This window comes from Crocodylus siamensis, chromosome 14 (genome assembly GCF_052110815.1).
Source record: "Crocodylus siamensis isolate JL-2025a chromosome 14, ASM5211081v1, whole genome shotgun sequence".
NCBI lineage: Eukaryota > Metazoa > Chordata > Crocodylia > Crocodylidae > Crocodylus > Crocodylus siamensis.
This window is the reverse complement of record NC_143408.1, coordinates 13,969,326-13,996,204: the sequence shown is the minus strand read 5'-3', so window position 1 is coordinate 13,996,204 and position 26,879 is coordinate 13,969,326. Positions and strand designations below refer to the sequence as shown.

The 26,879-nt window shown below is 51.0% G+C and overlaps 1 protein-coding gene across 3 annotated transcripts in view; it reads right to left on the bottom strand.

Moving 5' to 3' along the window:
- Window positions 1-944: 944 nt before the first annotated feature.
- ROBO4 (roundabout guidance receptor 4) overlaps window positions 945-26,879 on the bottom strand; it is a 61,854-nt gene continuing 35,919 nt past the window's right edge. Inside the window, exons 16-21 of one of the 3 annotated variants that reach the window (XM_090027234.1) lie at window positions 25,800-25,913; window positions 19,858-19,999; window positions 17,709-17,918; window positions 14,350-14,759; window positions 10,833-11,033; window positions 945-8,248 (exon numbers count right to left, since the gene is read on the bottom strand). In XM_090027234.1, the coding sequence (XP_089883360.1) occupies window positions 8,073-8,248; window positions 10,833-11,033; window positions 14,350-14,759; window positions 17,709-17,918; window positions 19,858-19,999; window positions 25,800-25,913 (1,253 nt within the window). In that variant the 3' untranslated portion in view covers window positions 945-8,072. Of the gene's footprint in view, window positions 11,034-14,349; window positions 14,760-17,708; window positions 17,919-19,857; window positions 20,000-25,799; window positions 25,914-26,879 lie in introns of all 3 variants that reach the window. The other 2 variants (XM_090027233.1, XM_090027232.1) reach the window with 2 other exon arrangements.

The window sequence follows — 26,879 nt, the reverse complement described above, 5'->3', positions numbered from 1 at the left end:
ACCTCAGGGGCACTGAAGGAAAGAGCTTAGAATGGGAGCATCACAGAGAGCCTGGATAGGGAAACATAATTCACAGTGGGTGGCTGTGCATGGGGGCACTAGCTGGGGCAGACAGCACCTCAGAACCGAGCATGACTGAGCCAGCTCTGGCAGCCCTAGGCCCTGCACACAGGTTCTTCTGGGAGGGCAGCGAGCCCAGCCCAGGCTCTGGGGGCATTCCTGCTGGTAGAAGCTGTTCTCTTCTGGTCATGCAGGCTCGGTGAAGTACTAAGCTTGCTAATGTTACCAGTTTTGCCCATCACTTTGGGGTGTGCTCATTTATTAGGGCTATGTTTCTAGGGTCTTTGTAATTCTGTCAATGTGCTGCTTGTGTTACTTGTGTTTTTAAATGGAGCTGTATCTCTCCCTTCTGCAAGTCCTCACCCTCAGTAGAGCTATCTTGCAGGACTTGGTTTCAGTGTGGCTGGGCTCCTCCAGCCACCACATCAGACACACACACACACACACACACACACACACACTGACACACCTGACCCGGCTGGGTTGATCAGCACGTACAGGCTGACACCCTCATATGCCAGGAATCAGTTCATCAAGGTAACAATACAGTGCAGTCAGACACAAGCACACAGGTGAACAGAATACCTCTGAATCCAGCTGCTTGTCCAGCTGACACCCTCATGGGCCAGCATTCAGTTCATTAGGGCACATCTGAGCCAAACTGGGTCAATCAGCCTGTACAAGCTGATCCCCTTATGTGTTTCAAACTCAGCACCTCCCAATCTTTTGCCCTAACTGTCCTATTAGTGGTAGCCTCTTGATGAGCAGACCACACAGTATTTCTGGGTTTCACAGGGATCTTTGGCTTAGGTAAAAGAAATGTTGCTGCAGAGTAAGTGGGAAAGGAGAAGTAGAAAAGGAAAAATACACCCGGTTACCACCAGTTTGACTATAAAAGTTATTTATTTCTAAGTATATGAAATATAATGGTACTAGTAATAATAGACATGCAAGGAAAAACAAACAATTACAATATTACCCTGGTTTAATTGAGTATTTGTGGAAACCTAGCTTAAGTTTAACTAATGCAATTTAGGCTCAGAAAGCTATGCCTAGAGAGAAAAAGAAAAAGAAAGAGAGAGAGCTGGGATCTCACCGTTCCAAGGCACTCGGGTAATTTGTTGACGAGCAAAGCTCCTAGCCCGATCCTTGAAGGGAGACGATCTGTTTCTCCCAGCTTCTTGAGAACAACAACAGATGGTGTCAGAGAGCTTTCTCTCTCTCAAAGCACATTGTTTGCTGCTTTACAGCTTTCTTATACCCTTAGTCTAGCCTCTTCAAAGCATTTTTTAATTGTGTAAACCAAGAGGGTCCCAAGCTATAATTGACAGGGAAAATTGTGTTATATAAACAGTTTAAATTTAAATGAATTACCTTTTTCAGTGAAAAGGGGTTATCTGGTTTGGAACATCTCAAGGATGTGATTAACAACCAGGAAAAACATTAAGTTTTAAGGAGTAACCAGACACGTAGAAGCCAGCTTGAAATTATTATGAGTATACTGGAAGGGATCTTCTCAGATAGCCTACCTATGCTTGCACTGTGAAGTCAGCATCAGGGTTTTGTATTTTACCTGTTGTGAATAAGCCTCAGCTTAGCATGACTCTCAGATTTTACTGTAGTCTTTTTAAGGGGATTACTTGGAGCATTCATAAACTTTGTGGGGAGGACTTCCACCAGTCATCCTGGGAAAAGTATGACAAAATCTGTGGTCGGAGCTTCAACGGGCTGGACGCTGTGATGAACCCTTAACCATTGTTCAAATGTTGCCCATACGCCTCTGACTTGGTCTCTTGCCCTCAGCATGCCCTGACCCGGTGACTGAGTTTTAGTCAATCAGTTTTAAATAGGCCTCCCATAGTGGGAATGTACAGCCCGAGATGCTGATTAAACTTTCCTTCTGCTTAGTTCTGGTTAGATGAGGTGTGTACGTGGGGGAGGGGAGGAGATAGAAAAAGTCCTTTGTAAGTCCAGCAAGCCGAGTGCAAGGGCTTCCTCAGGAACACAGAACTGACAGGTAACATTAGGCCTTGTCAACAAGATGCTTACTGGCTCTGCTGGGGCTCCTTCATACTTCATGGGGTACAGGTTTGGGAGTGCTCAGGCCATCATTGCCAAAAGAAGACAACTGGCAGAAAATCAGCCAGCTGGAAGATGCCGTAGCCCAGTTCCCAGGCCACCTATAGATGGATCAGTAGCTGTCCTTTGAGTAGCTGTCCACACAGAAATGTACTTGTGTGTTAGGGACTCAGCCCTTGAGACTTTGTCCAGAAACAAATGCAGTCTGGACACATGAGGGCTGATGGAGTGTGCCCTGTGCCAGACCTGCCAGTTTCAACTAGACTGAAAACATCCTGCTGCGTGGGAGGCTTGTGCTGCTGTGCCACTAGCTCTGGGCAGGGCAGGCTGGAAAAGCATCTTCACTGCTGGAAAAGCAAGATAGTGGAATAGGCTGCCTAGAGAAGTTGTGGAATCTCCTTCATTGGGCAGGGATGATCTAGGAGTAGCTATGCCTGTGGGTATTCCCCATGCTTCTGCCTTTGCTTGTTGCCACTTGGGGCTGGGAAGGAATTTTTTCACCTTCCTGTTGCTACACATGGTGGGAGGCAAGGTGCTGATGGAGAGGATTTGCTTTCCTCAGAAGCATATGGTGTTGGCTGCAGCAAGGCTTGGGATTTTGACTGGAGTTTGAGAGTGCTCCTGCTGGGACCAAAACCTGGAAGTTCCTGGCTAGTGGGTTTTGCCCCTCTGCTCAGGGTCAGACTGATCACCATATTTTAGGGCAGGAAAGACTTTTTAACCCATGGCCAGATTAGTACAGACGTGGCGGGGTGGGGTGTGGGGAGGGGTTTATCTTCCTCTGTAGCAGAGTTATAGCTTTTTTCTTCAGATCTCCTAAGCATATTTTAACAACCCGTGCAACATCAGGACATTGGCCAACATTGCCCCCCTTACTATACCTGTGGCAGTAAGGGCACTATGCTTTGTGGTTGTGTGGCAGAGCTGCCTATGTAGTTTTTGTAATAGGTTAGAGTGTTAGACAACGATTTGGTTGGGATGTTTTGAGTAGAGATGAACCTGCCTCAGGCAAGTCATCTAGTGGTTAGACTAGATAACTTCCAGAGATCTCTGCCAGCCCTATTTTTTTTATTCTAGGAAAATGTCCATGGCTGGCAATTCCATAACCTCTCTGGGCAGCCTCATAGTCAGAAAGTTCGTCCTAATTACCAGTAAAAGTCGTCTCTGTTGCAGTTTGAGGCCATTGTTTCTAAATCTGTCCCGAACAAACACACCCTTCAGGTATTTGAAATCTTCCCTTGGTCCTCTTCTCCAGACTAAATAATCAAGAATCACATCCCTTGTTGTGTGAATTACCTTCCTGTTAATACAATCCAGTAAGCACAATGCTGGTTTATACTCAGCTGATGTTCAGCTGCAGCCCCCAGGTCCTTTTCTGAAATACTGAAGCCTAGCCAACCATTCCCCAGTCTGTTTGTGCACGGAATGAGCCCGTCTTAAGTGCAGAACGCTGCCTTTGCTGTGTCAAATTGTGGGACTGGCTGCAATATAAGTCCTGCAAAATTGCTTAGCAGTAATACCAGATTGGAGGAAAGTGAGAAGATACTGGTGATATACAATAAAATAACTATATTATATTCCCAGTGGCTAAATGCACTCAAGTTAGAAATAGAGACCCAAAGATATATCCTGTGCGACGGCTGAAACAGAGAGTACCAGTTGCCCAGGTGTAGCCACTCAAAAGAGGAACTAACAAGCCTAACAAGAAGGGGAATTGTTTAACCAAGGAAAGTAGCACTGACTGGATCAGTCTGTGGTAAGAAAAACAACTGACAAACTGAGGAGCTGCATAGATCCAAATGCTCTTAACAAGAACCCATTATTCATTACCCACTCTCAAGGTCTCAATTATCAAGGACAAACATATTTACAGTTTATGATGTAAAAATGAATTCTGGCATATCAAGCTAAATAAGTCCTCAAAGCCATCTGACAATCTTCGCATCTGACAATCTTTGCAGCTCTGGGTGCAAATGTCCATGGGCATCAGTCCTACCCTAGAGGAGTTCCAGCACAAACTGAATCAGGCACTACAACAATTGGAGTTGTAGCAGATGACATCCTGACTGTGCAGGATGGAGATAGTGAGGAACAGGCTGACCAGGACCATGATGCTAAGCTGCGACAGCGTCTAAGTAGATGTAAAGAGGAGAATATTAAGTTAAATTCAGACAAGTTGAGGAGAAATGAGGTCCCCTATATTGGACTTTGACATGACTCCAGCTTGACCCTGAGGATTGAGAGCCATTAAGGAAATCCCCAGACCACAAGATGTAAAGGGATTTCAGTGATGTATAGACATCTTTCCAGAGTCCATGCATACCTCTCAGAGGCTCGGAAACCTTTGAGACAGCTAGTACACAAGGAACGGCATGGGACTGGGCAGAATTCCAGGAGCAGGTATTTGAAAGAATGAAGGAAGTCATAAGCAAGGCATCAGTCTTGAAGTATTACAGCCCAGCAGAGCAACTACAGCTACGTGATGCCCCAGAAGGCCTATGAGCAGCATTAGTGCAGAATCAGCAACCCAGTTTTTGCCAGCTAGGCTTTGACACACAAAAAGATGGCCTGCACAAATAGAGAAAGAACTCCTGGCTGTGCTCTTTCCCGTTCCAAGTATGGCCCTCACCAAGACACTTATGACGCGAGGTCAGTCAACAGCACCCAGTCAACAGCCAGCAGAGGTCAAAGATGCTGCCCGAGGAAAGAGGGGGCAGATTGTCTTCTTAGCAGTCCTGTCCTGGGGTGAGAGCCCCTGGGGGTGGGGATGTCTATTAATTGATAAAGAGTTATTCCCTGTCCCTCCCCTCCCCTCTCTCTCTAGTCTATTTATGGATGTGTTTTCAGTCCTGCTAAGAGAATGCTAACAGAATGCTCCATCATCCTCTTCAAGTAGCAGGATAGTCTCACACAGTCCTGCTGAATGACTTGGAGGTGATATGAAGTTCACTGAGCTCCTGCAAAGGCTCAACAGGTGTGGGAGGTGAAGGCAGCTGTGATGTTGGGAGGGAGAAGCTGCAGCTCCAGCTGGGGGCACAGCCCTGTCTGACTCCAGCAGTGTTGCTGCTGTATTCCTCTGCTGTGTTGGACCACTTGGAAAAGGAGCTTAGAGGCAACGCCAGGCTCACACCTATGTTCCTGGTCCTAAGCTCTTCTTGCCAGCCAGAGAGATCACACCTGAGAAGATCCAGCAGACCCATTACATCCTCCTGTTCCAGCCCCCTAACAAATGTGCCCTGCAGTGTTGGCATCCCACCCGGCTGCTGAGCCCTTCCTGAGAGTTCCCTTTTTCTTGGACCACACACAAGCTTCTCCTGTCCCCAACCCATATTGGTTCTAATGAACCACGTAGCTCTCTGATGAATGTCTCCAGCCCTCTTTCCTTTACTGGCAGCCTTTCCCAGGATGTGGAACTGCCACTAGACTCCAGGGACAGCAAGACATATGGATGAGATCGTATACAACCTGTTGTGTGTAAGAGCACTTAGCCAGCTAAGTGTGCACCTACGGCACTTTGCTCAAGTCCCTGAACAATTTTATTACAATGGGTAAGTGTATCACTCATTGACTTGCCTCCTCACTGCTTTGTTGTAATTCAGTCCTAAGGGTAAGATAAGGATGTTACAGAAATAGATCCATTATTAGGCTGTTAGGGACTTGAAGAAAGTGGAATAGAATGGTGCTTAGCTATCTAAAACAATTCAAGTGGAATAGGATCTGGGTCAGGTGCAGATGTGTCTCCACCGTTAACTGAGCATCCGCTGCTGCTCTCCACACCATGCTTACATGGGCTTCCCAGGACCAAGTCCTGAGCCCAGCTTCAATGAGGACACGTGGCTCTGGGAAGGAATCCCATATCATAGGAGTCAATACTGTAAATAAATAACTGTTCTGTCCATAAAAGGGCTTTGTGCTGCTAGGGGATTAGAGGTTCCCATCTGGGTGGTGCCCAGGGCCTGTGTGGGATAGACTGCCACAGAAGGACACTCCTTTTCTGCAGTGTCTTGTTGGACGTGGGCCAGTAAGCTCTTCCTTGCAGCAGTGCCCTAAAGACATTCAAGGCACATGGCTGATTTTGGAGCATTTCTTGCTCCCTACAGCACTCAGCAGTGCCCAGCAGCATGAAGTCAGGGCAGCTCATCTACATTGACAAAGTCCCAGTAATGGCTCTAAATGCACCATCTCTGAGAGTCAGCAACAGATTTAACCCAGAGCAGTTAACCTAGGACACAGCTCAAACTGCTCTGTGTGCTGGACAGAGGTAGTAGCATCACTAAGGATGGGCAGGAGGAGCTGGTGGCAAATTAGGTGTGCAGCAGCAACAGCTGGATGACAAGGGGCAGCAGCAGCTCAGCTGGGACCCTGTAGGAGTTCCCAGCCGGGTCAGAGGGCTGCCTTCCTTGCCTCTCCAACCAACACCCCCTACTTTGCACCCCCTACTCTCAGAACCTCATGCCTACCTCCCATGATCTCCTGCAGAATCTGCTCTGAGGGCCAACTCTGTTCATTACTCCACTGGACAGGGGCTGCCTGATCCAGCCCAAGAAGCATGTTGCATCTGCCATGCAAAGACCCCCATGCCTGTCCTACACAAGGATGACCACAACCTCACTCTCTGGCTTTGCTCCCACCACCCCTCAGGGGGCCAAAGCAACTGTGCTGGGTCCTGGCCAATGACCATGGGCTAGTTTAGGATTGGTAACAACAGGTGAGAATCCCCTCTCCCCACTTTCCCTGAGGGCAAGGTCGGGGCTGGAGCTATCGTGCTGGGTAAGTTAGGGACATATCTGGGCTTAGTGCTGTGACCTTGGTCCTGAAAAGGTGTGTGGGAGGGCATCTTCTGAGCTGGTTGCTGCAGAGCTGCCAGGAGCAGACCCTGTGACTCCACCTCTTAGCCAACTTCTCTCATAAGGCTCAGTGAGACCTGGAGCTTGACAGAGATGTGCTGGGAGACCATTCCTGGAAGGCAGGCAACTATGCAGTGACTGGCACCTCCGGAGCAGGAGCATTTTATTTACAGAAATAAGGGCATAGCCATATTAGTAGTGGGCAATCAGGCCAGATCAGTAAAAGCCTTAAGAAAACCATTACAGGAAGCTTAGAAAGCTACAAATAGATTGACCCTGCAAAGCCTCTAGAGCATCACACCAAAGGCAGCAATTCAACCAAACTCCATTGCAAACCAAATTGGCATTGAAAGGAGGACTCCATGAGTACCAGCTGGATGAGCAGCTCTGCAGGCTTCCCAGTATGGGCTCTGGGAGTAACAAGTCATGCACATGAAGGACACTGTAAATCAACAACAGCTGGAGGGGTTCCCAAAGCACTGGGTTCTTTTTGTGGCCTAAGACAGTCCTGTTCTGTTGGATGCTCCAGGCCGGGTCCCAGAGCAACAATTTAGGATCCAAAGCCTAGAAGAGGAATCCTGTTTAGATGTCCCAGATACATCCAGTAGACATGGACCACCAATGAAAGGGAAGCAGGATTCCTACCAGAGAACAGGGAATCCAAAGAGAAAACAAAGCCGCCCACTCCAGATATTAGATGTGCAATAGACTGATATTCCTCTGGGCCTGTAGGGAGTTCTGGAGAGGCCTCTGACCTTCTCTGACAGGAGCTGCCAGCTCCTGCCTGTTCCATCTCTGATGCTGAATGCTCCTCTCTTGTGGCTGTGGGTGCTGGCAAGAGCTGGTAAAATCAGTTGCTTGGGGGACTGGAGTGCTGCAGTTCAGGAGAATCTTCAAAGTCTTTTCATGAGGGGTTCAGCTTGCAGGGAAGGAGGCCTTCTAGCAGAGACTGGAGTGGGGAATGCTGTTAGGTAAGAGTGAGCCCCTAGACCAACTGCAACTCACCCACTTCCCATCTTGTCTGGAGTCTCCATGGGGCTACAGGCAGAGCACATACAGGTGCCTGCCTGGAACATAACAGCTCTCTTACACCTTGACCAGTGACTGTGTCATGTCCACTGGCAGCATCACAACTCTGCTTTTCTCCCCCTTCCAGTGCATGGCCAAGTTGCTCGGCATGGCACTGCAGGCAGCAGGGCTGGTGTCTTGGTGCTCACGGACTGTCCCTTCCCAGGGGCTGCTGGACTCAGACACACGAGCACCTAGAAAGAAATCACTAATTAAAGTAGAAACCATCAGCATTAGACAGGCCCAGGCAGAGATTGCTGCTGTCCAAAGAGAGGGTCTGGCCAGGATACACCATTGGGCAGAGAAGTCCATGTACAAGGAAGCCTTTCTACATCACAGTGAGGCTCATCCCCACTGATCTGTTCTAGGGAGGGAGTGGAGAGCCCACTGGAGCCAGGGCGCACACTGACTTCAGTGGGTACTCCAGTATGTCCCTATGGTTGTCTGGACCTTTGATGCTGACAAGTGATTCTTAGTGCTGTGAGGTCAGAGGCTTTTGGTTCGTTTTACTACAGTGGGACATGCTGAAGTACTGCCATGCAGTGAGGATATGCCTAGCACAAGGCAGGGACAATGCTTCAGGCAGATTCAAGGGTCCTGGAAGGGGTAGCTCTGTACCTGCTGGTCATGGCTACCAAGAACAGCTGCTCTAACGTGGTGATATCAGGTGCAATGCAGGCCAGAGGGCCTAATTTGCCAAACTCCCTCAAAGGTTTCAGTTTTCCTGCTACAAATGGAGTCACCATAACCTCCCCCTGCCAAGGCCATGTGAGGCCCACCTTACCATGGCACAAAGCATACAGGTCTGATGGCAAGGCAAGGGCATGGATATCCCCAAAGGAAAAGGGCAGAACAGGCTGTTGAACATCATGCAAGCCCCAGGCATCAGTTAACAGTCTCTTCTCTGCTTATGAATAGACACCAGGGATTCAGGGATCTCCACAAGATCTTCCAGACAACACAGCACCCCTTTGCTCCTCGTTGTCCTTTTCCCCATAAATCCCAAGACACTAAAAAGTCTACTCCCATCCTAACCTCAAGAGAGGGGACAAATGTTATGGTGCACTGTGTCCAGGAATCCCCTCTACCAGTCATCTCTGTGCAGCACCAACGGCTCACAGCCAGAGGTACTCCTCTCTGGAAACCCACCACTGAAGCCAGACTCAGATCAGATCAATACCTTGGGGCAGCTGGGAAGGGTCTACTGTGATGTAGGGAGCACAGCTACCCTACTACATGTGGTCTGTGTTGTAGAGCTTCAGGGAAAGGATCAGGCATGGAGGGGCAAACATTGCAAGCTTTGGTCCTTCTGGATTGAGATGTGGTCCCTGAGGTGAATCTCAAGGCCCATGGTAGGGCTATGCCTGACCTAAGTTCCAGGGTACTGAATCCTAGCCCAGTCCTGCCTGATCTCCCAGGCCCTGCTGCAGGGATTTGAAGCAGCAGAATCCCCCTGGGTCAAGTTATCCCCCAACTGCCTGCCAGAGCATCCTGTACCTTCCTGCACATGGGCAGGGCCTGTTGAGTGCTGGAGTCAAACCAGACACTGGAAGGTAATTGATCTGCTCTTCTCCAGAGAAGCAATTCCTGTGATGTAGACCAGGAAGAGACAAGGTGCTACAAATGGCAGTCTCTAACAGAGTTAGTGTGGCAGAAGATGCAGGCTGAGTTAAAGATTCACTGGTTAAAGATTCACTTGGCTCTAATTGATCCTTTCAGTTCACTGACCTGCAAAGGTGTGGGAGGCCATGCAGGCCTGTGTCAGTCAGCAGGAGCATAGGAAATCAATAGGGAGTCGCCAGGTGCTGGGAAAATAGGGTTGCACAAGCTCCCAGAGCACCCCACCCCCTGTATCTACCCAGCAGGAAGTATGCAGTTAACTCCATGATGCTCAGATGGGTCATTTCTACAAAGAGCTGGGAGCAAGGCCCTCAGGATACAGGACTGCTGGCTTGAAGTGGTGAAAGCAGGACACACAGCCAGCCTAGTTGCTTGGAAGCAAACCCAGCAGGACCAACTGCTTGCAGATCAGTCAGCATCACTGGGAACCAAAAGGGCTGCCCCAGGTTGTAAGAGAGGGCAGAAAGACTTTGGCAGCAGCGAATGGAAACCTGAAGGGACCTTTCCTCCATCCAGTCACTGGCTGGGTGAAGGATTCCTCCCAGTCCAAGCAGTGGGGTGGGAGGGAGCTCCCATGCTTTCTCCTTTTGATCCTTTCTTCCTCTTGGGAGGAGAACCCTTCCAGGTGCTCTTTCTGGGAGACTCGGCCATTCCCTGCAGCCCAGCAGCCAAGTGCAGGCATAAGAGAAAGTGACCACTGGGTCTAGCCAGCTTCAGCATGTGAAGGTGTTACAGGGAGAGCCAAAGAGGCCAGGAGTGTGACACCATTGCCAGAGGCAATGCCAGCTCTTTGAAGCCATCTTGCTGTCAAACATGCCCCAAGGGGTCAAGCTGAGGATGTTGGCAGAATCCAGGGAGTGGGGGAAAAACTCAGGGTTTTCCAGAATGCTCATTAACTGGGGGAGGTTAAAGGGCTTCCTGGAAGCTCCACGGTGGTGCTACCCTGGCCCCAGGAGAGAGCAGGGCCAGTACTACAGGATGGGGAGTACTGTTACGTTAGGAAGACTGAGAGAACTGACAAATCAGCCCACGCTGCTCCAGCACATGCCAGATGGTCCCATCATGCACCAGTACCATGAAGCATGCAGCAGCCCTGATACTTGCGATTTGGCCGATGCCAGGAGGCAGAGGGTAGCTCTGGGGCAGAGGGTGCCCCACCTAGCACTGCCTTCCCTTCCTCTGCTGTCACAGTGGTAGGTTTCCTTGGGGCCTGCTGGGCAAATTTGGTTTCCATGTCTTCCATCCAATTGTTGGTCCAGCTCCACACAGACAGGGGCTCTGCTCCAAGTCTTGCTGTGACCTCTTGGGACTCAGGGGGGTAAAGGAGCCCATCCAGAAGGGAGGTAGGTGGCAAGAAGTCTGCATGGGAAAGATCAAGGCCATTATTTTGTGGAGAAGTGTATGGTGCACCAGGCTGTGGGCAGATGCAGTGCCCCCCAAGGCCACCAAAGCCTGCCCAGCACTGCATGGACTGACAAGGAGGCCCCCCCTGTGCAGTTTGTCAAGCAGACAGAGCCCCCCGCCCCTCTTCTTACCCAGAATTGCCAGGGACTGCGCTACTACTGCAAGGCAGGAGTTTGTGTGGGGATGGGGAGGGGGCCTCTGGTGAGGGTTGAAACTGGTGGCAGCACAGAACACAGGGCTGTGACCCTCCCAGGTGGAGCTTACTTTGCAGAATACCCTAGTATGCACCTCCCCATTGGGCTGATGCCTCAGTGCTGAAAATACTGAGCAGGTGTCATGCTCCATGCCAATGGAAACTTGGGCCTGAAGGATCCAAAGAGTGATGAGGCCTAAGCCAAATCCTGGACCCTTGAACACCAATGGGGATGTGCCTGGAAACCACAGTACCTAAGAGTAACAGGTCTGACTTGGCCTCTGCCTCCAGGGCCCCTGAGTACAGCAGTTTGATCCCTTGCCTCCCTTCTGAAAAGCAGCAGACCTGATCCATCTGAAACCCCAGGCCCCAAGCAGTGATGAGGTGTGACCCAACCACTCAACCCTGAACACCCCTAGAGGTATGGGAGGCACCCAGGCCCCTTGCTCTTTTGGCAACCCAGCCAGTCTGCTCCTGTGTCTTACAGGTTGTTTTTTTTCCTTGTGCACTCACATAAGCTATAAATGATTAAATGAATGGAGCTAAAAGTTTCCTACCCAAAGCCTGCCTGCTCATGGAAATGGAAATGCACTGTATCATAAATTATTGTGCCTCCTGGCTGCCTGCCTCACTGTGGAAGCCAGCCATGTACATGTTAAGGTGAAGCAATATATTCTGGCATACCAGAGTTTACTGCTCCCAGGTGCCACATTTACGCATCACCCGGCACTACAGTATGTTGAGCTGCCCCAGCGGCCAGGGGGCCCAGGGGTCAGTCTGCCAGCCTGGGGCTGCTCTGACCTAGCTCAATGTGCTATGGAGGGGCTGGCTGAGGCACAAGGGTGCTCCAGCATGGGGCTAGTGTAGGGCTAGCAAGCAGGCAGGTCCCATCAGCATCTTCACGTGCAGTGCTACAATGTAAAAAAACTCCACAGCAAGATAGTACTAACCTGCTGCGGAGTTTATCGGTTTCCTGTGGCCTAATAGGCCCACAAGTGTAGATGTCAAGATATTTACTGCAGAGCTGATTAGGCAACTCCACAGTAAATGTCTCATGTAGATGCACCATTACTCAGGGGATGAATGGAAGGCTCAAGACCTTAGAGAGATTGTGTAATGAACCAGGATGTAGACCAGAGTACACTTTTCTCTGCCTGAGCCCCCATGTCTTTGCAGGGGAACAGTATGCAAGCACAGTCCAGTTTGCACATCTGTAGGCAGCTCGTTATCTGGCAGGGCAGAGCTGAGCTAAGGAGGTCCTGGCTGAGACAGAGAGGTGGGTCCAGTCCATGCTTAATCTGCTGACCTGCAGCAAAAGAACCAGAACACTTAGCCCCTGGGAACCAGTGTACCTATTGCTCATGATGCACAGATGCCCCATCAGTCACACATATGCACCAAGAGTGCCTGACAGGCCTGCTCATCTGCTATGCTAGGGCAGCAGAAAAAACATGCACCAGACATACTCCAGACCCCACAGCCCAGCCAGAACTGGTTGCAGACAGTGAGGGCTGATCTAGCATAGAACTAGGGCTTTCTCCTCCTGCATACAGGGAGGTACAGGAGGCATTGGGCCGCCCCAGGTACCAAGTGTCCTGGATCCTTCACTTGGATAAGCCTTCACTTGGATAAGCAGCTTTGCTCGACATGGTTGGCTGTACCTGTTTGGCCCAGAGCAGGCTGGAATGTGGCCAGGTCTCTCTTTCTCCTCATACAAGGACCACAGGCGGAGAGTTAAAAAATTATTGGTGGGGGGGGGAGCGCGGCCTGAGTGTGCGCGTACATGTGCACCCCCCAGCACATAAGCCATGGGGGGCAGACTGAAGCCCCAGCAGTGAGGGAGGGAGGGAGCAGGATTCAGGCAGGAACAGGGGCTGGGGGTGGGGGGGGGGGGTGCCCGGATGGGTGGGGTGGTGGGACAAGTGGAGGCCTGTGAGGGAACATGCCTCCTGATCTGTGTGCAGGGTGGAGGCAGCTGCCACTGCACACTGGGCTTTGAGCCCCGCTGCACTGACAGGCATGCAATGCCATGTGTGCTTCACCACCAGGGGGGCAGGGGGCGTGGGGCAGCTGCAGCAGGAAGCAAAGTGCAGCCACCTTTGCCCTGTGAACAGATTGGGGAGCACATGCCCCCCAGAGCATGTGCTCCTGGCCAGGTCAGGGTCCCACTCACCACACTCCCTGACCCTGCCTGTGCCCCGCTCTCTCTCTCACCACTGGGGCCTCAATCAGCATCTCCCCCCACACGGTGGTGAGGGAAGGAGTGGGGCTGAGGCTGGGTCTGGGGCAAGCCCTGCACAGCGGTGGAGGGTGCTAGATGGAGCCATGAGTGGCTTGTCTGGGGGGGTGCAGCTCCTGCTGCAGTGCACACCCCGGGAGGGCATGGGGGGCAAGTGCCCCAGGATCTGCGTGGTGCAGGGTGCTGCTGTGGGCTGGGGCCAGGTCTGTGCTGTGCTCTTCCTGGTGTGGGGTGGGAGGGTAGGGGTCAGGCCACACTGCATTCAGGGTGGGTGGTGTTGCTGGGAGTGGGGGTTGTGGAAGGAGCCATGTCCCCAGATGAGCCACTGGTGGCTGTGCTCCTGCCTCCATCCTGCACCCCACGGTGGCTGTGTGTCACCTGTCCCTGCTGCAGCCCCAGCCCCACTCCCTCCCCCCGTACTACATGCATGCCCCTCCCCACTCCTGCTGCAGCCACCAGGAGCCCGTGGCTGGGCTGCCTTATGACCCTACCGCTACCCCACATTTGGAGGGGCTAAACCCTGTTAGCCTCCCACCTTCCATCGCCTATGACAAGGACTGTCCTGTTAGCTTGCCCATGGTTTAGTTCCATCCCTGCTCTGAAGTCCCTTTTCAATAATACTGGCAAATTAAAACCTTTCCCAACACAGGCCACAAGCAGTAGCCAAGTGAGATCTCAGTGAGCCTGAACCCTCATTACTAAGAGGCTGGGAATTATTATGATTTTAACACCCATATTTAATTAGGAAGAAAAAGACCAGAACTGAAAGAGACGGGCTTTGGGTTATGTGGCAGGGGTGGGCAGGGCTCCTATTCGCCTGAGGGGTAGGGTCCTCTTACCTGAGTAAGCCTGCTCAACCTCTGGCTGACTCAGCCCACAGCAGAAGCTGTCCACTGCCACAGTCAAGGCCTGAGCAAAGTTGGCATCCATGAGGAAGGAGCCATCTGAGGAGCTGACCAGGCTGCAGCGTGTACTGGTAAAGTTCTCCTCTGAGACTGAGCCCCAGCCATTGAGCAGGGAGCCACCCAGTGAGCCCTCAGCCTCGCTGGGGCTGGAGGAGGGTGTCTGGCAATACCGCTGGAAGAAGTGCGTGGTGTGGCAGCCTTCTCCATCTATGCTGGGGTCATCTTCCTCCTCGTCAGCAGGATCTGCATCCCCCAGGTCTGAAGGCAGCAGGCTACAGATGTACCCATAAGTGTGCGGGGGGGAGAGGGCACATGTGATAGAAGAGGTGCTCTCCTGATGAGGCCTGTGAAAAGAGCACATGGGTCTGGCAGGGGAACTCTCCTGCCCTCCAGTACCTGGGCTCTCTTGGAACATGGTCCAAGGGTGACAACTTCTTTGAGGGGAGCTCCCAGGCACAGTGTCACATCAGGATGGCCACAGCTAGTTCTAGATTAGTCTCTAGCACCCCCAGCATCCTCTCTCAGCAGTTGGTCTCACCAAGAGCAGATACCTCAGGGCTTTCTGGGCTCAAAAACATCCTTGCCTGGGCAGGGATGATGATTGTGATGATGGAGGAGATGTGCAGAGCATGGGAAGCCTGGGTGCATGTCACCTCTGAGCCCAGCATGTGACAACAGAGCAGGAAGCTGGCTTGGTGTACCTGGGTGCTCCAGGGACACCCATGGGTCCTCCTCCTGAGTCTTTGGCTGTGCCCCGTGGGCAGTATGTGAGAGTCTGCTTGCTTTGTTCTTTCCAGCCCTAGGAATCTTCCTTCTTTTAAAACACGTTTCCTTTTGATCTACACAGAAATGAACCCCCATCCCCTCAGACTGCCCAGAACAGCTGTGTGCTTCCTGAGTGACTCCGACACTTACCCCCTTGTAAGCCAGCCTACTTTGCACACTTTGCCCACAGGTGACAGTACTTTGCTGGCTGAAGTGGAAACACAAGGTCAGGAGGCTGGGCTCCCTGATGGGGCTGTTGTGGAGCAGTTAGGGCCAGACTAATACTAATACAAACACTACCCACCTACAACATGAAAGGCAATGGTATTCCAGCTCAACTCTGCTGTTCCAGTGCCATAGATTTTAGTCCTCACTCTGGCTGGCATGAGGCCTATAAACCCTCTGGTATGGTTCCTTGTAACAATGGGGAGCAGCAGCCTGAGATGCACCAGGCTTTGGACTCATGACTTGGTTGTGGAGTCCTTGGCCACACAAGTGGCAGTCAGTGGAGGGGAGTTCTGGAATCTCAGTCCCAGCTTGGTCTCTCTGCCCAGCTCCTGGATATCCTGGGGGAAGCTGCTCTCCCTGAGCAAGGAAGTGAAACTGGCTGCAGAAGCATGGTGAGGTGGAACACTCCATTAGCAATCTGTTCTAACTGCTTTAAGAAACTTGCAAATGAAATAAAAGGCCATCTCCTTGCTCCTCCTTTCTCTTCCTGACCATTATAGATATGGGGGGAAGCTGATATCCCCACAGGGCAGTGCCCTTGGAAATGCTGGCCTCTGGTGCCACAATGGCACTGGCTACTCAACTCTTTATGAACAAGTCCCACAGAGGTGAATTGTTTTTCAGAAGGGGACAGATCAGCACTGAATAGGGATGGTTTAGGAATAGCGCATCCTACATCTGTGCAGGGGTTAGACTAGATGGTCCTGAGATCCCTAACATTTGGGATTCTGAATGGAAGATAATTCCTGCTGGATGATGCCAGGGCTCCAAGTCCAGGTAATTTTATAGGTTGTACAAGCATTTCTTTTGACTGCCATTACATTCTCCTGGTTTCTTCCCTGTGAAAGCATCTGGGAAGGAAGTGGAGCCAACCCCTCCCTTCCCCCACACCAATCTGCACAGGGGACAGGTGCAAATTGTCTGCATGAATCTGAATTGGACCCTTCTCTGGCCACTTAGCAGGAAAGTTACAGCAAAGATTTAACATCACATAGGTGAAGTGTGGGAACAGGAGCATAGGGGTCAGTTTCAGGCACACAGATTACACCATCTTAGACTCTGTGCCTTGGTTTGCCCCACCAGTCAACCGACATGATTGCACTGAGCACAGCTCCTGGGTCCCTGAGCTATGGGAGATCTGGGTTTCACTGTGAAATCTGTAGGGATGTGGCATGGAGTGCTGTGAAGGACCCAGGGCCTTGCCTGTCCTTTGTGTGGAGCAGTGTAAGTAACAGCACTATTGCGGAGGCCCAAGTCACCAGTGACAGTTGGGTGAGGAGACAATCCAGCTCAGCAGCTGCTCTGGCAGCGCAGGCAGAAGGGAGAATCAGCTACAGCCTCCAAAAGGGACCTAAGCTGCAAGAGGCAAGTTAGATGCAGTACTCCCCCAGCCCCAGCCTCCCGATTGCCCCAACATCCTCTTTCAGCAGCAGTGAGAAAGTCCTGGGGACTCTCTGTCACCTTGGAGAGAATTGCCCTGAAGCAAGAACAGGAGCAGTCCACATCTCACAAGCTTAACTTACTGAGCTCAGCCCCAACCTAGAGCTCCCCCTGACTCTATCAATATTACACCCTACTCTCAAATCCCTACTGTCCCAGCCCTGAGCTCCTCCTCAATCTGCCAATGATCTGGACTCGTAGCCCTCTGCTATCCCAGTTCCTCACATATCTCTGCCGGGGCTCCTCTGTCCCAACCTATGGTCCCATCCCTCAGCTCCCTCCCTATCAGCTCTGCCAAACCTGCTCAGGTCTAGCTGGAAATACATCATGAATCTAATGGGTTCCCTGGCAAAAATGCTGTGGTTACAGAGCTGCTTTATATAGAGCTTTTATCTTTCCTCCTCCTCAACCACAGCTCAGTTTCAACCTTCCTGAAGGGATGGAGCCATGTCACAGCCCCAAGAAGAGAGCATCTGGAGCCCAGAGGCTGCTGGACCTGCTCCTAAGCTATGGGGGAGGGTATAGTGCCTGCTCAGTAGCAAAGGAACTTGGAGCCTGGTTTTAGGTTCGCAGGAGAAAGCAACCCCCTGCCTGGGAGCATGTCCTGTAGCTGCTCTCCAGTGAGACAGGGCTGGGGCTTCTGGCACAGAAGACCACAAGGGTTCCAAAGCCTGGCAGTGGCACTGCCACACACAAAGCCTGTAGACCCCAGCCTGCATAAAGCCTGGAGTGACCCCCAGCAGGACACCCCAGAAGCAGCTGGGAGGACAGGACTCTGGGTAGGAAGAGTGATGTCAGCAGCAATATCTTGGATGAGTCAAGACCCCACTGCAATGCATCAACCCCAGAGGGAGCCTTACCTTTGACACTCATCCTCCTCGCTGAGCTCTAGGTACTGAGCTACCTGGTCTGGTGTCAGCACAGCATCTCTGTCCTCACTGAGGGACAGTGAGGGTGAAGCTGTGGAGAGGTGGTAATAAGGCAGTTTCTCCCCCAGGGTGTCCTCAGAGCTTGGCAGAGAACCCCTCTCTGGCTGCTGGGACAGGATGTCCTCCTGAGAGTTGCTGCATCTGTAGGCAATGGAGATACTATCAGAGAATGGAGGTAATCATGACTTCACACCAAGACCCTGCCTATACCCACCTTCAGCAACAGGGTGCAGGACCTGTCATAGATTCCCAGACTGGCCCCTGCTGCCCCTTCAGACTCACAGGCCTTTTTGAAGGCAGCGGGTTACAGCCCCAGTGACTGACTGCAACAAAGAATGTATCTGTGGTCAGTAGAAGTTGACTGTATATAAAATCCTAACAGTGATATTAGCCCATGTCTTAAGCTTATGATCAGCAAACGATCAGCATAGAACTAACTCCCAGCAGGGAACAGGTCGGCAGCCAAGATGCCAGCAACTCCCTTTCCTGAAGAGCATCCCTAGAGAGAGACCCCAGAGCAGGTGCCAGTGCAACCCCACATACCTAACCAGAAGAAAAACCCTGGTGAACCAAACCCTCGGCCCACAACACTGCTTACTGCTCAGGTCTGCCTATCTGGATATAGAAATCCCATCCTGTTCAGATCAAGCACACCCTGGAAGGGCTGTGCCACTGGCTGCTCAGCAAGGAGCTTGGCATGTCACACGGCACAAGGACGTACATGAAACATGACTGAGGCCTTTGCAAGGAAGCACAATGTAATGTGACTGACCATCTCTGCTCCCGGGGGAAATGACCTGTTTCCTGGGTCTGCTCTGTCATACTACCCAGGAACTAATAAGAACCTTAAGAACCTGAAAATACCTGGGGTTGGGGCCATGTACATCTATCTCCTTCCAATGCCTGCCAGTGCTATGGGAGTGCCCAGAGCCTTAACAGATGCTAGCAGTCTCACCATGGCCTCATGGCTCACTCTGGCCTCCTCAAAATGCTGGCTTGCTCTGGCACATTAGACTATAAGAAAGGGACAAGAGGACTCCAGCTGCTCATTAAGGTTCCCCTTTTAAGCCACGTCACCCCATACAAGCCCCTGAGATCTGGCAGGCATCCTTGTCACTGCCACATCCCCATGACAGAGTCTGACCACCAAGTCAGGCATAGGATGGTCACAGCCCATGGGTGGTATAATTAACCCATGCCCACAACAATGTGCACCATAGCTGCCAGTTGGCCACAAGTACAGACAGACTCCAGCAAGTCTCCTCCCAGAATACGGGTCTGCACAGAGCGATGGCGGCTCACTGCCAACTCCAACCCCAGGGCTCAGAGCCACTGAAGACCAGAAGCCAAGAGTAAGCAAAGTAGTGATTAACACAGAAGGGCTGTTGTCCTGTACAGACAGGACTGCTGTCTGCTGCCTTTAATCAAGTGTGCTCTCACAGGCATCAGATTATTGTGCAGCCCATAGATGATGCTATCATTATTCCATGCTTTCACTGGATGAGAAGCAAGGGGCCCTGGGAAGACAGGGGTAGCTGATATTACAGCTGGGTGATTTATGCTTCTGGACTGAGACCTTCCCATTTATTCAAATAGCAAGGAGGTAGTATGTCATGAGATCCACTTGTGAGTAGTCCTCCAGCCCCATAGCCTGGGCTGAAGGAACTTGGGGAAGCTTTACAGTATTTAAAGCTCAAAGAAGGCAGGGACTGGGTTCCTCTCCAACATGATCAATAATGTGGCTCCTACCCAATCAGAAACCTAAGCAATGCCTGGCCCAGCCCAGCACACTGCAGCAGAGGAGCCAGGCAAAGTATTCCAGGTGCCTCTGCCGATCATAGGGAGAGCTGCGGGGGAAGGGGTGCTGGCTGCAACAGCACCCATGCCCTGCTCCCCAGGAGCCTTGTGCATAGCATTTGGGTATTAGTAAGTGAAGGTGAGTGAAAGGAATGCTCAAGCACGAGGAGGAAGCCCTGAGCAGCTGTCAGACGGCTTTTTCTACATCCACAGCCCAGGCTTTGGGTAAAGGCAGGACAAAGCAGGTTCAAAGGCCCTTAAAATGAAGTCAACAGGCCCTTACTCTTCCTGTGATCCCTGATCCTGGGGGCTGTGCTGAACAGGAGGCACTGTGGGAGGGGGTAGCATGTCATTCACGTTCAGCAAGGGGCTATGCTGCAGCAGCTTGGGAGAGCTGAAGGTTTTCAGCACTTTGGTGTCCTCCCCTAGAAAAGTAAGAGAGAGAGGATCAGTCAGCTGTCCTGGGCCCTTATCCCCACTGACACGCCAATCATCTCCCACTCATCAGCCAGCTCCCTGTCTTATAACCAGCTTCCCCATCCAGCACGCAACCACCACGCTGCTTCCAACCCTTCACCTGCACACCAGCTCCCAACCAAAGAACACCCACCCCCACACTGACCAAAGCACCCCCCAACAGAGCAACACTTGTCCCAATCCCTCCCCTCCCTTCCCCATGTCTTCCTGCCTGCAGCCAATATGCCAGCTCCTGAAAATAGTTCAGTTATCCTGGGGGAGGCATGTCTGTTGAGTGGCTGAGATGACTGTGTATGGAGGAGGGGTTTAGATTTATAAGGAACTGGGGGACTTTTTGCCACAGAAATAGCCTATACAGGAAGGATGGTCTCCACCTAAAACAAAATGATACCAAACGGCTGGCACACAATGTTAAAAAGGTGGTTGAGCAGCTTTTAAACTAGAATCATAGAACCGGAAGGGACGTGTATGATCATAAAGTCTGGTGCCCTGCCATGGGCAGGAAGTATTGGGCTCAGATGAGCTTGGCAAGGTATTGGGCTCAGATGAGCTCGGCCCATCCAGCCTCATCTTGAACACCCCCAAGGAGGGCGACTGCACCACCTCTGCTGGGAGTGTGTTCCAGATTCTGGTGACCCTTACAGAGAAGAAGTTTTTCCTTACATCCAACCTGAATTTACCCTCTATTAGAGGAAAGTTGACGAGAGTAGAACAGTGCACAGTTCAGATTTGCATGCCCTATAGGGGCAAAGACACAGACAATGGTGATAAGAAACAGGATGGGAGCAGTCAGGTGAAGCACAGAGAAGCCCAGCACAAACAAATAGATTTACTGATTAAAAGATCACGTACAAGTAGCCAAGTAGGTAAAAATAAAAAGTAAAATTGCTCTTATGTTAATTACAGAAGTCTAAGATCCAAGATGGGGGAACTTGAATGCTTATCAGTAAATCACAATATTGACAGAATAGGTATCTCAGAAACATGGTGGAATGAGGAAAATCAGTGGGATGATGTAACAGCACGATACAAATTATACAGGAACGGTGGGGGAGTAGCACTCTATGGGGACTGGCTGGGGAGGCATGTGATCTGAAGGAAAACACAGGGAAGATGCTGATAAATGCAATGACTGGCACCACAGTCATGGGAAAGTAGAAGCCTAAGGTCAAAAAGGGAAGTATGGAAGAGGCTTTGGAGACCAGTGTGTTGGAGGGAGGTACATAAATGGCTGCTATTATGCTGAGCAAGAAGGTCTCTTATGGCATTGTGGAGGGAGAACAGGGAACAGTGGTGTAAACATTGAGTATGAGCCCTAATTGGTATTGGGGATAGAAGGCTCTTTATCGGGATGAAGCTGGATATGGTACTAAAGTCTGTACTGGTTCCAGTTGCTAAGGAGGCAGTGGCTCCATGAAGGGGAAAAATTCAACAGATGCCAAGGTTGATGCCAGAAGAGCCAGCTGGATAAAGCTGGTCCTGGAACCTAAGTGCTTCTGTCTTTGAGGTAAAATGCATGCACATCCTAATTCCAGGCTGCTTAGTCAGTGCTAGAGTTGGCTGGTCCATAGCAAAAGATGGGGCTGACAGTCTGGCACTCCCTGCACTGTAACCCTCATGGGAGCCATTACTGGACCATGAAAGCTTAGGGCCAGGAGATGAAGTCAGCTCCAAGACAATCAGTTATCAAAAAGTCTCCTTTAAGTTGTTAATGGGCCAGGACAGCTTTGACACTGAGGATCCAGTGTCTCAGTCTGTGACAGTGGATGAGGTCTTGGGGACATCAGAAATGTCCAGGGAGTAGGGCAAAGCAGGTTCTTGCTTCATTCTTTAGTTGGAGACTCAGTCTGGAGCAGTGCATTGGTGCCATGTTCTACACTGCTGGGGATCATGCCGGTATCTGCAATGAGTTGGCACTGAAGAGGTACTGACATTGGAAAGAACTTTTGGAGCCTGGATCCAAACTCAGTCCAAGTGAGTTGTCAAGGAGAAACATTCTCCACTTCCTTTCTTTGTCATTTCTTCTTCTTGGTTTGAAGGAGAGGCATGTCACAGTTATCAAGAAGGTAGTACTATACTCCCAGACAGTAGTCACTCTGGATGGGCATTAGATGCCAGAATAAGAAGGAAAGTGTCCGGAACCAGAAAATTTTTGAGGTGGCATTTAAGGAGTTTTCTCGGGGGGAAAAAATCATGAAAGGCCAAGAAAGTAGGACGGGTGCCCTGGGCCCCAAACGTGAGGGAGGGACTAGGATGATGGTGCCATGAGACACAAAGAAAAAAACATTAGAAAAAGTTGGGGAGCCCAATGACATCAAACCTTGGGGCCCAGAAAATTAATGAATCCCTTGATCCTGAATGGGGAAGATGATGGGTGAAGGAAAAAATATAAAGTGTAAATGTAGGTGAGAACAGGTGCTGGGTCTAAATGAAGAATAAGCTGCCAACATAGAGCAACAGAGTACTCAATCCCAGCCAGGGGATAGAGAAGAATGGAGGAACAGGAATTGAGGGCTCCCTTTATTTCCAACACAGTGTAGGAGCTTGAGAAGGGAGATTGGGGGCTGGTACACACTATGAGTACAACTAAGGCAAAAGGTCTGTGATCAAAGGCACAGGGGCTGCGCAAACTCACAAGTTAGAGTGTCTATCTGGTGGTAGTGTTGGAGATCCTTGCCTCTCAAAATGTGGATGATTACTCAAAGGAGAAAATGTGACTGCCAGGACACTGGACTGAAAGACCCATCCTTTCAGCCTTATGTTCCTACAGAGCAAACGATGTGCCCAGTGAGCTGGCTGCCTAGGAGTCTCTGTTGCCAGCTCTGAAGATAAAACCAGAGCAGCAGCGCATGGCATGCCCAAGGCTCACTGGCACTGGAGCAACTAATGATGTGGTCCCAGGCTGAGGGTGCTCCCCACTCCTCCTACAAAGGACCTGAAAGGTTGTTGATGAGGCTGCCTTGGCTTTCTGTGCCTTTGGACTGTTCCTCTTATCTGAGCCTCTCTGCGACCCACTCCGCTCTCCAGGGGAAACCTGGCTGCAGAGGCTGCATTCTTTCCTGCAGGAAGCAGATTCCTCTTCCTTGAGGGCTCTGTGCCTGGCAACCCTCTCTCCGCACAGTTGGGAGACACCATCACCTTTACTACCCAGGACAGCTGGGTCTCATTTCCAATTCAGACCCAAATAATCGTTTGTGAAGAGTCTTGTGGAAGATATTGCTGAGTTTATTTCCAGCTCAGAGAGAAGGAAGGACAAGTTCCTGTCTCTTCTTGCTTTGTGTTTTCATTTGGGCAAACTCTGACAGGCCACTGCAGTGCAAACTGCTTGTTTGTTTCCTGTCTGCCCTGGCCCATGGCGATTCTACCTGTAGCAGCACCCATGCAAGAGCTGGAGCTATATGTAGCTCCTCTCACACAAAGATGCAGAAGAGCAGAAAAAGCATGTCTGCTAAACAATATGTGGTCAAGCAAATTCAGCTACTCTTTGCAAGTGAAAGCACCCAGATACCTTTCTCCTTGTCTTCTGTAATACAGGCCAGTTTGTGCCCTCGAGGTCTGTAGATGTGACAGCCCCCAGAGAGAACTCTCTTCTCTGGCACTCTTGGGGGTCCCTGAATGCTCACTGCCCTTGTACAGACAGAGGGTTGTGTTTTCTAAAGGGACTTGGAAATAACAACAGCACTGGGTAACTGCAGTTGTTTTCAAAGTGGATTTGCTTTCAGAGTATTTTGGTTCAACTCTGGGCACTATATTCAGAATAACTTAGTTCAGCTCTGGGCAGGTGCGTTCTGGGGGCTCTGGGCCCCCCCTTACTCCTTCAGGGCAGAAAAGGGTCTGATGTTTGGAGGCATGAACATTTTCTCCGTTGGTCTGTTCCATCAGCAGTTCGGGTCCCATCTGTCCTAAGTGGCGAGTCTGTGGTAGGGGTGGGAGCAGAGCTGTGATGTCACACATGCTAGGAAGTGATGCCTGGCTGGTCAGGAGGTGAGATGTTCTCAGACTGTGATCCATCAGCTTTACTGGCAACTCACTATGATCTGGTGTCCTCAGGCCCTGTGCCACACTTCAGCAACATCCGAGAGAGTCAATCTGTCAAATGACCCAGCCAGCCCAACTGTCGCCCACACAGAAAACCTTAGCACAGCTATGCAGTGTCCTCCTCTGGCCCTCCCTGCAAGCCCACAGCTCAGATGGGCCCAAGGTCATGTGCTCTCCTTTAGGGCGTCTTACACCTGGTAAATCCCTTCAGCTGGGCTTTCTCCCAGTACAAAGCTTCACTTCTCATTTGCTCTTCCTTGGAATCCCAGCAGTACCAGTCATGGCTGCAGCTTGCAGCAGTAAACAACAGTCAAAGAGCTTCCCTTTAAGAATGGGGTGAGAAACTCCCTGTGAGCAGAGGAAGTCTTGCCTGAATGCTGACAGAGGAAGTCCTGCCCGTGTGAGTCCTAGAAAGGCCTGACCCAAACTAATACGCATCTCTGGAGAAAGCAGCATTATTGTCCCAAATGTAACATAAGCACAAGGGAGGGACGGGGTGGACTAGGGCTGTCCAAAATTACAGCCAATGCAATTCAGCCTTTTACCTACAGCTCCAGGTTCAAATCCTCTTCAGAAGCTGTTCCTCTTTTATGGTGTTAGCTAACCCCTGCATGAGATGAGGGTGGTAAGACCTGGGTCAATACAAACAGGGATTTATGAAAAAAGTCCTGCTTTTGGGGCCCAGTCTCTGGTGTTTTCCTGTGCAGCCCTGGAACTGAGGCAGATCCATGATGGAACCATTATTCCAGCTTGCCCCTGCTTTGTCAGAGCCCAGCAATCCAGACCCCGAGTCTTGGGTTCACAGGACCCCCTCCCTCCATCCCAGGGTTTTGCCAGACTAGCCAAAGAGGAACTGAGACACTGCAATCAGGCTGGATGGCAGTGCCCATTGCCCAGTGAGTGACCCTCACTTCCTCTGGCCAGGCAGCACCAGGAGCATCACCTGGCTGTCTGAGAGCTCATGAATTATTGGTGCTGGAGAGCAGGACTGAGGACCAGAGCACAGCATCCCTCAGGCAGAGCAAGGTGAGGTGACTCCTTTCTCCTCTCCCAGGGCCAGAGCCCTGGCTGGTGGCTGCGCCTGTAGCTTTGTGCAGGGCTGTGCTGCCTTCTGCTGACATCTATGGTACCAAACGTCCTCATGGATCTCAGAGTGACTGGCCTGGAGCCTCTGCAGGTGGCAATGCCCTGAGAACTAGGTGTTGGCCTGGGGGTTCAGCCTCCCCCACCCCACTTGGCTCAGCAGGGCAGGGCAAGCATATGTGGAAATGGATTGCCTCGATGTTACTGTTCGCAGCAGTCCTGACATGGAAAGAGTGACAGTTCCCAGCTCTGCCCCAACCCTCACTGTCCCCAAGAGGAGCCTAAGATCCTTCCCTTTGCCCTAGGGAGTCCTTAGGCCCCTTCAAAGGGCACCACAGGCCAACAGAGATCCTCCCACTTATCCTTCAAACCCCATGGTACTTGTCACTACACAGTTCCACCCTGAATCTCCAAAGCACCCCCTAAGATCCAAGAAGCCAATGGGAAACTCCAGAAAGCCCTTGCACCACAGCCCTAGAAATAGAGTGGAAGCTTGCTGTGAAACATGGCTCTTCTTTGCAGTGGCACTGGAGGAACAGGCAGACCCCTGTCTGGCCTTGTCCTGCAGCCCCACACTCTGGGCAGGGCAGCTACAAGTTCCACAGGGCAATTGGCTGCTTCACTGACCTTTGCCTATGAGGCTCTGTCCTCTATCGCTGGGACAGACTGTACTGCCAGGGCCACTTGAGGGTGCAGAGAAGCTGGACGGAAGCAAAGGGGTGCTGTGTACCTGCTGAAGCTCTGGGGAGAAGAGGAGAACAGCTGTGAGCATCAAGGGTGGGGCTTTTCCTCCTGACTAGGTGGTCACAACTAGATCTGCAGTTCTGCCACTGGGCACAGCTGTGGATGCACAGGCCTGAAGCAACTCCATGGAAGCCAGTACAGACTTGGACTGACACTGGGAATTCAGCTTCTGACAACAGAAGCAGCTAGAGTCATTGCCACAAGAGCTTAGGAGCCCTACAAAGACACTATGGGCCTGATCCCAGTCATAGGTCACTCCTGATCTAGCATCTGCCACTGGGAATCCCCACACTCCCTTCCTCCAAGTCTGTGCAAGAACTGCTCAGCCCTGTGCAAGGCTGGTGTTCTCTGCTTCCTGTGGCCACACACAGCTGTCAGGCTGCTCTGCTTGCACTGGCCAGAGTATGGCCCTGCAAGGCACCATAAAACAAGGAGGGCCATGGTAATTTTACAGTCCCAGAGCAAAAAGGCCAAAAAAGATCAGCATGGTCATTAAGGTCAACTGGTATTGTCCAGGCCAGGGGACTTCCCTGTATTAGCTTTAGCTCTACAAGTGCTAGACACACTGGAACTACAGCAGAACTAAAGCAGACCTGGAACTTAAGTAGATCTGCTGAAAGTAGAAAGGAGTAGGGACCTGTCCTTGTAGTTCTGCTGCTCAGGGGCTAGATAGCTCTGGGTGCTGAACTCTTCAGTCTAACACAGTGGTTCTCAACCCTTTTAGATTCAAGGTACCCCTTATTAGACTCAAGGCACCCCTTGGAAAATACCAGTTCTGCTTTCATCTGGTTTTTGATTACATAAAAACACAATAAAACAGTTCTGTATTGCAAAGAGGGCAAAGACTACAACAAGGGCAGAACACTTTTAACACTATGATTTCCTATTTGAAATCTGGATTTATCTTTTGAATCACATGGCACCCTTGAAAGGATCTCACATCACCCTGGTTGAGAATCAGTG